At 37.6% G+C, this 11,438-nt stretch overlaps 1 protein-coding gene across 2 annotated transcripts in view; it reads left to right on the top strand.

Moving 5' to 3' along the window:
• Positions 1-11,438, top strand: part of LOC127934765 (insulin-like growth factor 1 receptor) — a 78,999-nt gene that overhangs the window by 2,509 nt on the left and 65,052 nt on the right. For both annotated transcript variants that reach the window (XM_052532349.1, XM_052532348.1), the window contains exon 2: positions 9,805-10,368. In XM_052532349.1, coding sequence (XP_052388309.1) covers positions 9,805-10,368 — 564 coding nt within the window. The remainder of the gene's footprint in view (positions 1-9,804; positions 10,369-11,438) is intronic.

Below are 11,438 nucleotides of genomic sequence, written 5' to 3'. Positions count from 1 at the left end.
ACTAAAATCAATGAAAAATAGATATTAGTTTAAATATTTACTAAAGAATAAAGTTAAGTGTGAGGCCCTTTTAAATTATTAGTGTTTATAAAGTGCCCTTTTATGCTCATTTACAAGTTCATACTTTTGGTCAGGTTGTCAGCATGGTTTACATAATTTATTGTTCAAAACACAAATTTTTCTTATTCTTTAAAGGAAGGTAAAATTAAAGCATATCTATCCATCCATCTAACAGGTTATAAATATTCCATGCTAAATTAATGGCCATGCTCAATTGAGAAGAAATCTTCATTTTTTCATCATGTTTAGTTAAATAAAATCGGGTAAGGATAATAAAATGTCATTTAGCCTCCTTTCAAGTTTTGCCACAGTAAAAATCTATGCCACTTCTTCCAAGTATAAGGCAAACAAGCCTCCATGGTCCAAGGAGAAAGAGAGGGCGAGCGGGAGGAGAAACATGAGGTTTGAAAACTGAACATGTGAAAATACACAGTGAAGCAAACAGACTTGGTTTTGTCGATTTGAAGAGTAGAGAGTTTGTGAACTCTTTTATTGGGCTTTAGATGTTCACACGGACAGCCTCCGGACAGCCTGGCGGCGGAGCGTGAAGATCAGCGCTTGCTGCTGTCAGATGCTGACACACACTCAGACTTTCAGAAAAGTGCCAGCGAGGGCCAGTGTTTCTGAAAACTCCTGCTCGACGTACTCTCAAGATGTGGCTAAAAGTCGAGAATAGAAATAAATAATTGTGTAACACCCACTCCCACATTCAGCCTTGTATCTACACAGGCCTCCGCGTGTTGTTAAACGCAGGCGTTGAGCTGGGGTTGTAAAGCAGGGGAGAAATGGCTGTCAATGAGGTGAAACATTCTGAAAGGAGCGAATAGTGGGTGAACTTTAAGTCATTCGCTGTTTATTTGATAGCCCACCTTTGCCTACTTCAGTCTGTGGTATTCGGTATTCTGGTGTTGCTCATTCTTTTCATGACTAAGGGCGCCTACGTGCTAGAGTTTTCGCTGCGTCAGATAATGCTCAGAATCTTTTCAACTGGGATGGTTTGTGTAAGTTTCAGGAATGAATTAAAACTTATCTGGCCTCTTTCCACAGCGCATCCTACTCATCAAACACTTTTTCTAGTGTGTTAGCGACCTCAGGCTAAGAGAGTCTCTTCCTGTGACTCAGACGCATGCTGTAGTGGCCAACGCTGCTTTCTCTCTTCATATTTCTTTGTCTCCCATCCCGTGTTCTGTCTCTGCTGAAATGTGCTTCATCCTTCATCCTGTTGGAGCATTCGTGCCTGTTCATCCGGTGCCACGCAGAGCTCTGAGTCACTCCCGTTGCCCCGAATCTGTGTCACTGTGCTAGTTCGTGCCTACATGTTCGCTGCTTGAGTCAAACGATCTTAAAGGTTCAGTGAGCTGCCAGATTAGGTATAGACTTAATTAAATGTTAATTTAAAATAGGCTTGCGTGCTGTGACCATTCCTAGACCATCGGACACAGGGAGTTAATTTGTGCTTACACTGACAGCTTCCCACAATGTGAACTTTTGTTATTTAAAGGGATAGTTCCCATGAAAATGAAAAATCTGTTTGTCATCATTTACTCTCTCTCAATTTGTTCCAAACTTGTATGAATTTCTATCAGCTGTTGACCAAAAATAAAAAGATATTCTGTTGAGAGTAGCAGTTGACTTCTATAATATATTTATTCTGTACTATGGAAGTCAATGGCTACTGGTTAACAACATTCTTCAAAATATATACTCTTGTGTTCAGCAGAAACTTGTTCATCTCCTTTAAAGGAACAGCTCCCCGGAACATGATAATTCTGTCATCAGTCTACTTTCCCTCATGTTGTTTCAATACTGATGACTGACTCTCTTCTGTGAAACACAAAAGAAGATATAAAAAAAAAAAAAAACCTTTTGAAACATTCATTAAATGGTCTTTATGTGTGTTTTGATTCACAGGTACAAACTCTAACCAGATTTGGAAGTAAAATGCAAATTACTTTTACTAGGGATGCACAATATACACGAATTAAATAGTAACAGTAATGAAAGTATCTTATTTTTATCATTGTTATTAGCAGTTGTGCTGCTGAGTGTTTTTGTGGTAACCATAGGACAACCCCGCCCCCCCAGGATTCTTTGAATCTAATGTCCAAAAGAAAAGCATTTATTTGAAATAGAAGTCTTTTGTAACACGAAAAAAAAAAACCCAAACTTTTAAATGGTACACTGAAAAAAAAAAAGTAAAATTACTTGGAATTGTTTTGTCAAATCCTAGTAACAATTTGCACAAACACATTTAAAGTAAATTTTTCTAAGTACATCTTCCTTGCTATTATCAAGTAAAATGTACTTACTACTGAACTTAACATTCATGAAGAAATTAAATCTAATTGCACTCTAAGTAATTATTGCTTAATTATATTTAATTTAGTTGTTTATTTAAAGTAATTTAGTAAAGCTTAATTATTTTTATAGACAGGAACCTAGCATTTATCAAAATATTAAGTAAATCTTACTACTTACTTAAGTATTAATATTATAATTTTCTTAATATCATTTACTTATAGTTTATATATATATATATATATATATATATATATTATTATTATTACTCCCTATGAATATGTAAACATTGGAAATTTATTTTTGATTAATATAACCATATAAACTATCATTTAATCTATGCCAGGGGTTCTCATCTCTGGCCCCAAGGTCCACTTACCCTAATCAAACCCTATTCAAACATACCTGAACAAGTTAATCATGGTCTTCAGGATTACTAGAGTTACAGGCGGTGAGATTAATCAAGGTCGGAGCTAAACTCTGCAGGAACATGGACCTCGAGAGCCAGAGTTGAGAACCTCTGGTCTATACCTTTATCACAGATCACACGACTAAAATACAATTAAACCGTTTATTTTTCCAACATTAAATAGGGCTTGGTGTCGATTCAGATGTTCCAGATAAATTCGATTTCGATTCACAAGCTCTCCAATCTATTCGATTTCGATTCTCAATTCAATTTTCTAAACTTGATTCTCGATTGAACTCAATGAATATAGATATAATACAAATACTATATTTATAAAAAAAAAATTAAGAGCCACAAACCTGTATATTAAACTCTTATTTTAGGAACACTTGGGTACATTTAAAACAGAACCCTTCTCTAATTTTCAAATGCATACAATTATGTTACATAAATACAATAGAATTTTGATGCAAGATGAAAAATGTATGCTGAAAAAAGTCAGAACAGTCGCATTCCTTAATCAAACAGAATCAAGTTATTTCATTTTTAAGATACAATAATCATCCAAAAATAAAATTTTGATTCTTGGCCTTTGAGATTCGATCTTGAATCGACCACATTTGAAAAATCGATTAATTGTTTTTTTTTACCGAGCCCTAGCATTAACAGAAGTGAATCAGTCATATTCAAATGTTATTGATGTTATTAATGTTATTAATAAAAATGTTATTGATGTATTTAACTCATTCTATTATGTCAGTCAAGTGTTTAAAATAGAGGTCAACCAATATGGGTTTTCACTTTGATACCGATATTTAGAAATCAGTGGAGGGTACTGCCAGACCTACACACACATGAATTAAAAAATGCCAAAAATCGTTCGATTAATCGGTTGACCAATCAATCAGTCGACCTCTAGTTTGAAATATAAGAATGTCATGCTATACTATGTGATTTTTATTTGAGTGATGTCAGCTAGCTAGGAGTTACAACTTTAAATTCCGGTAACTTTTTTACACACAAAACAGTGCTTTGTGAGTCTCTATACTATTGAAAACATTTTCGTTTCTCAAGCGCCCCCACCACCACCGACACAGTTTTGCGTAGGGCCCCCAGAAGTCTAGGATCGGCACTGGTGACCATAGCATGTATTAAATTACTAATTTTCATTTAGAAGACCTTTTGATTAGTGCCACCTTCCTATAGTGCCCTTTCAAGGCTGCAAAAAGGCTGTTTGGAATTCGTCCAAGGTTTAAACGACACCAGCCAGACGTCTTTCAACATGCACTTATAGGCTGTGCATTTCCTGCACCTTCTTGTGGAAAACAACAAAATGCTGACATTTAGAGTTACAGTAACACTTCTGTATTTTTTGGCCTGAGTACAAAGAGCGCTGTGCATTAGACCTCTGCGACTGGGGTATTGAGTCAGCCCCGCAGTAAGGGGGCACAGGGGAGCATGACCAAGATCCTGGTTTTGTGCTCCGCAGCACTCACACCTGCCACCTCAACTGCTGTTTAATCCCCCACATGCTGGAAGTCATCTGACCACTGGTCTGGTGCTACACTTCCCTTCAATGGCCCTCACTTCAAAAGCACAAGCTCATATGTCAGAGCCCAACTAGTAATATAAAACCTCTGCCCCCCCCACCCTTGCATGCTCAGCTAGCAAAACTCAGTCTGAAAGATGGAACAACATGGCATGTTGCTGAGGCAGAGGTTTACGAAAGATGGGGATCAAGTAATGGTGGTTGTAATACACCCGTGTGGGGCTGCTGGTATCTTTCAGAAATGCTAAAAACTTAAGCCCTCTAATTCAACAAAGTGAAAATAATCTGGCTGATACTGATAATTATTTTCATGACATGGCCAATAAACATTAAATGGCTAAAATGGAAATTCTACACTGTTTTGTATAATAACGAGCATCACAATTAAATATCCAATATCAAAAAAAGTTTTTTTTATATAAAATTAATAAAATAAAGACATTTATAATGTTACAAAAGATTTGTTTCAAATAAATGCTGTTCTTTTGAACTTTTATATTCATCAAAGAATCCCTTGTAATTCTATTTACGACGGTTTTGACTTAAATGTCAAGCAGCACAATATTTGCAACACCGATAATAAGAAAAGTTTTTTGAGCACCAAATAAGAACCTTACTATGATTTCAGAAGGATCTCGAGTAACAGCTGCTGGAAATTCAGCTTTGCCATTACAGAAATAAATTACATTTGAAAATATATTAAAATAGAAAAGTTATTTCAGTGGTAATAATATTTCACAGTATTACTGTACTTTTATCAAAAACGTGCAGATTTGGTGAGAATAATAGACTTTAAAATCATATTGATCACAAATATTATGAATATTAATGTATATTTTTCGCACATTCATTCAAACAGTAACATATAAGACCATTTGTGACTGCTGTGCACCCTTGATAGCTGTCACATCAAATGCTCTGCACAGTGATGCTCACTTTCAAGTGGAATTGACTCCCTTATCTAGTGAGTGACCAGGAAGAGTTTAATGTCGATCAACAACACTAATAGTGATAATAGTGCTAACAGTGTAGGGAAAACTGCTAAAATTGTCTTGTTTTCCGAGAACGATTACTCAAAGTGGTTTCAGTAACCTCTGATAATCTCTTGAAGATATAAATCGGTCCCACAAGGGTCGTCATTTTCTTAAGGTCACTTTAACAGCTGCAATTAAGAAGCACTGTTGTGTGGGGCATTTGGTTTCAGATAAATAGCGGTGTATTTTTCATTTGGAAATAAGATCAGATGGATGGACAAATGTTTGGCCAATAGGCTAAAAACTGGATCCTAAGAAGTAGTAGAAGTCTTGTTTTACCCCCATCTATCCCAGAGGTACATGTATTCCTGTGGACCGCTAGCAAAAGGTTATCAAATGTAAACAGCAGGAGATGAATTTCAGGCCAGTCTGTTTGTACCATGGTGTGAAAACCACAGTGAATGAAGGACTGGGTTACTGTTTGCTCGTGGAGAAAGACAAGCACTATATGCACTTCTGTTTCACTACTGATTTTTGCATCTCGGTAAGACAACAAGTGTAGGTGACATGAATGAGGGCTGAGTGAGTCCATAACTTCTCTGGAAGGACTGACCAAAAAATATGGACCGATTCCTGGTGATTATAGCTGAACGCAGAGCTGTGCACAATCCTCTTATGGAAAATTATTTGAGGACTGTAATACCGCTGCTCACTGCAGAGGTGCTGTGGAAAGGATGAAGGAGCTTTCTTTTGTACTATGATTCTTTCTCTTAAAAAATGCAATAAGCTTTTGTGACTATTTCAAACACGCATTTACACAATTCCCAGTGTAGCACTTCTGAGATCTCATTTCAGATGACTGACACAATATTAGTTTTGGCCGGTGTGATGCAAGTGGGTCATAATGACCATAATTGTCATTTAATCTGCACCCCAGAGGTTATGATTTGAACAGAATAAGCCACATATGTCCTCACTCATATATCTTGCGGCCAATGAGTGGGGTTCACTTGTGTTTTTGACTACACACAATCTCAACTCAATTTGTTATGGTTTGTTGGAGTGGTAAGAAACCATTTTCTATTAGAAAGCAGAGAGTGACTGATATTATATATTTTTTCTTAGAATTTAATAATCTTTTTTTTTTTTATTGCGAAGTATGTGATTATCAATAGACTTGTTTTCTTTATGCATTTATTTTAAATAAAAACAATGATAATTATTATTTTTACCACTACTACAAATACTATTATTGTTATTCTTTTGTAAGTAATAATAATAATCTTCTCATCAGAATGTTTTTGATGCTCAAAGTCTCTTATGCTTATCAAGGCTGCATTTAGTTGATCAAAAATACAGTAAAATGGTAGTATTCTTAAATATCTCTACAATTCAAAATACTTGCTTTACATGTTAAAATGCAAAATGTTTTTAAATATGTTTTAAAAGATAAGTTAAAATGTGTTTGTACTGTTACGCAAATCCATGTTCATTGTCAGTGTGGATTTGTGAAGCTTGTTCGTTTACAACGGCTCTGTGTAGTAACAGCTTCTCTGTGAAATCACGCACCTGATGGAATTTACTGCTGATTAGAGAACCGGGTTTACCGATGAGAAGCGCATTAATCATCGGCCGATATTTATCGTGCACTCCAATGGACTAAACATTTTTATCTTCCACTAACCTTTATTCAGGTTTTTTTCCAATTATTTTATTTCCTCTGTAAAGCAGAAAAAAAGCTTTATTTTTATTGTGCATGCATAAAAATGTGAGCACGACAGATTTCAGAGTTCATGCAAGCAGACATTTTTCAAAAGTGAGCGAGAAGTCGATATAGGGTAATATTTGAAAACATGTAGTCCCGCTTTTTTTGAAGGAAACTGTCTAGCCCAGTTGCACTGGATCATTTAACTGTAAAATCTGACCTGCTGAAATCGACACCAACATGACCAACAAGAGTGGAGAAGGGTTCAGATGCTTCTCTGAGTGGCTGTGTTTACAAAAGAGCCGGATCTTTTTAAGAGGAATAGGAACTGGTTGAGCTCTTTGGCCACGGATCATCCTGGAGGATTCAATGTGGAGGTCATCTGTTGGGGAGGTTTGGCTTTACTCTTCCTGTGTGGCAGTTTTAAGAGATGTCAGACTCATCTCCGCACACTGCACATCTTCATATTCAGTTTGTGAGACAAAAATGTTTTTTTTGGTGTGTGTGTATGTGTATTTTCAGTGCAAATGAATGCATAACTTTTTAGCTGTTTTGACACACTGTCAAGTGTTTTTTATACTTCAGTTTTGTCTACTTTTGTTTAACTGACACCATATCACTGTCTATCTCCCACTCTGTCTCCCTCCTCTTTGTGTCTTGCCAGACCATCTGAATTTATTAATGGATCCAACCGGAACTGCAGACTAAAGTTTTTCTTTAGCAACAAACAAATTAGTCTTTGTGTGTGAGTCACTTCGGCTCTCCTCCCTCTCCCGGGATTGTGGAGGAGAAAAAAATGCCGCAATGAAACAAAGGAGACATGCAGCTCTGAGACTCCCAAGTGTAGCTCTGGGGCATTCGCGATGATACGGGAGAACAAATAAATATTTTCATGGAGCAATCATTTCCATTGTAATTTTGGACGAGCGTAATACACTGTCAGGAGCTAATAAAGATCCTTTTTAAACAACGCACTTGCTATTTTTGGCACACTGGTTATGCAGTAACCTCAAATGGGATTTAGATTCATGATGCGTGTCATTTTCACAGGAAATTCGTGTCAGGAAAAGCGGTTTCCACTCCTGTCAGAATAATGCACAGTAGGCAATCTGAGATTGTTGAAATTTTGACCTTCCCGCATTACTCAAAAGTTCACTGTCTTCTGTGCCTCGCAGAGGGCTATTTAGAGCATGGTTGTAAAGAGAGATTGATAAGGTTGTTTCTGTGTGGGACCATGTGTTCCGGCAGCCGTGGTCATGTTTTTTTTCACATGGCAGGGAGAAGCTTTTCCATTTGTCTCATAGAGGTCCTGTGATATGGTCTCAGAGAAGGTGACCTAAGCCTCTCTAAGAACATAAAAGGTTTAGCCAAAGGAGCTCATATGTCAAGACTATTCTTCTGCTGGTCTCTGTCCCCTTCCAGGACACAGCCTTAACCTGGGGTGGTGGGTGTCACCTAGCAGTTAGTTTTGTTATTATGGTGTGAATTACTCTTTTCACTGTAGGTAGGTCACTGTAGGTCTGTAGTGAGTATTGGTGCTTTTCCACTGCATGGTACGACTGCGCTCGGCACGGCTCTGGTTGTGTTTCCCCTACAGTTTAGTATCGCTTTAGAGTGGGTGGGATTATTCACATGACTTTATAGTCTACTTCCACGACTCCTGAAAAAAAATTTCTTTCAGCGTTGCCCCATCAAGCTCTCGCTGGATCCGCTCCTCTGCTTTCAATGAGAAGAACGTCTATACTTCCTCAACAGACAAAGAACTTTAAATTGATAATAGACACTTTTTGATTGATGAAAAAAGGTGTGCTCGTTCAAAACAGTTCGATCCATCGCTGGCTGATTTAAATCAAGCGGCTCTGTTGTCTTTGTGTCATAAGTTCAATGACGCAGGTAATGATGATTCTCTCTGGCCAATCGGTGATCAGTAGAGTTTACACGTCTCATTTTGGTAACAGTAAAGTTTACTTGGAACCTCAACCGAGGTTGTACTAAGAAAGTACCATGTACTGTATCCAATGGAAAACCCCCCCAAAAGTGAATCGTACTGAAATGTACCGTGCAGTGGAAAAGCCCCTTATGTAAAATTTCTTGACCTTTTGATAATGTCCCATTTGTTAGGTTCATGCTGATGTTTAACTGTATTATGTTTTTGGGGTATTTGATTAAATATAAGTCTTTGTCACTCTTAAAAATATTACTCATTCAAATGTGGATCAAATTGGTTGGTTAAAGTTGTCATGAAAAAAAAAAGTCACCCCTTGTTGATCTTATTGTGAATGATTCATCCATGTATGTTCTATTTTTAAATAATTTTAATCAAACGGTCGATCTTCTGGAAAAAAAAACGTTCAAACGTATCATGGACTTTTCCAGTGATTTGGTTTTCTTCAACCCCGTCCCTCCACAATCGACTACAAGCTTTTGTTCATTTTTGAGTGCAGTGCCCACATTTCAAAATCCAATTAAAAACTGATGATTATAACCAAGTTCCTGCCCTACATTTAGTTTTTTTTTCGATCAACTTCGAATCCAGTATATCTTTAGTTTTTCCATGTGACATCATGGAAAGGATTGATAGATTGAAAGCTCTTTCTCTATGCTTTCTTGATGCTTGTGACAGATAAAACCAGAAATGTATTAATTAAATATTTGGTTATTGGCTGATGATATCCAAAAGTGGCATCAGACGAAAAGTTGTTCTACGTTTAATAGGGAGAGGTGTAATAAAGATGGATAAAGAACCCTTAAAAAGATTTGTTTTGGTCATATTAGTACTAACTGTACTCTTCTCTCTTTTCCATTCCAGTTTGTGGCCCTCACATTGATATCCGCAATGACATCAGTGAGTTCAAGAAGCTGGAGAACTGCACGGTGGTGGAAGGCTACCTTCAGATCCTCCTCATTGGAGACAAGAACAACAACCTCAACCAGGAGCACTTTCGCACCCTGTCCTTCCCCAAGTTGACCATGGTCACCGACTACCTTCTCCTGTTTCGAGTCTCTGGCCTGGATAGCTTAAGCACGCTCTTCCCCAACCTCAATGTCATCCAAGGACGCAACCTGTTCTACAACTACGCCCTGGTCATCTTTGAAATGACCAGCCTGAAAGATATCGGCCTCTACAACTTGAGGAACATCACCAGAGGCGCTATCCGAATCGAAAAGAACCCGGAGCTGTGCTACTTGGAGTCAGTGGACTGGTCACTTATTATGAATGCAGAGTTTAACAATTACATCGCTGGGAACAAGCCAGCCAAAGAATGCGGTGATGTTTGTCCAGGTATCATGGATGATAGAACACAGTGCATTAGGACCAGCTTCAATGACAACTACAGCCACCGCTGCTGGACCTCGAACCACTGCCAGAATGGTAAGAACCCAACAACCATACTCAATCTAGCTAATGTTTGATTTACTTCAGGTTTTATTTCTGACGGATTCAGATCTGCTGGCATTTACCTTAGCTTATCGTTCCTTCACAGGAGATTTTGAAGGAATAGTGACATGAATGGTGAAACTAAATGAGGCATAGATTGCATGAGATAAAGCGAAGTTTAGATAAACCAATGGAGGGATACTGTTTGCTTTGCTTGGGAACTGGAGGTCTGTCTCTTTGGCAGGGTCTTGTCAGGTAAATATTTGGTTAGTGTAATCTATGTTGCGTTTAGAGAGTTATGACTAGACTATCCACCAATTCATCAAAGGCACTGACAGTAGCCGAGGGTCCTGAAAACAAAACAAAGTTTTCTGTGACCTGAGGTGACGTTCTAAGGAGCACTACACTCAATCCATCCATAGAAGTGTGCTTTTTGAACCCTAAATTATGTGTAACGGCACTCTCAAATCTCTTTTCATTGCTGTTGAAGTTGGCTGACACCTTATTTTTGAGTGAATTTTGTTTGTTTTATTTATTTTTGATATATTTTTGAGGGGCTTTTGTGTACAATTTGTGTACAATTTAGTTATGTCATTAGCTAATAAAAACCCATGCCGGTTGACCACTAGTTTATACTAGGTTTTTTTAAATACATTTTTTTATATATATAAAAATCCTTTATTAATTTGAGTTTTATTTTGTCTGTTAGGTTAGATATTACAATAGTACTTTGATGTCCTTAATGGCCCTTTTTTGTGGATGGGGTCAATAGAATGTGAGAAAATCCACCTGGCTGGGACCAAAATATCTTCTATGATTTCTTATCTCTGGAGTCATAAGGTCAGAAGATATGAATGTCAGTGTGTCCCCTACATCTGACCGGGAATGCCTGGGAAAGTGAACTACCCCATTATGAATGTTTGCTCCCTCTTCCTCTCCCAAGCACACAAGAATGGTGGGAAAAACATAATGGATGAGAACACTACAGCGCTCTCCCACCCCTGGCCTTCAAGAGACCTGCAGACCGTGCAAGTCCCAGGCTCAGAGAAGCCGTCGCAAAGCTG

This window comes from Carassius gibelio, chromosome A18, assembly GCF_023724105.1.
Source record: "Carassius gibelio isolate Cgi1373 ecotype wild population from Czech Republic chromosome A18, carGib1.2-hapl.c, whole genome shotgun sequence".
NCBI classification, from domain to species: domain Eukaryota; kingdom Metazoa; phylum Chordata; class Actinopteri; order Cypriniformes; family Cyprinidae; genus Carassius; species Carassius gibelio.
The sequence above is the reverse complement of the archived record's forward strand: the minus strand, read 5'-3'. Positions and strand labels throughout refer to the sequence as shown.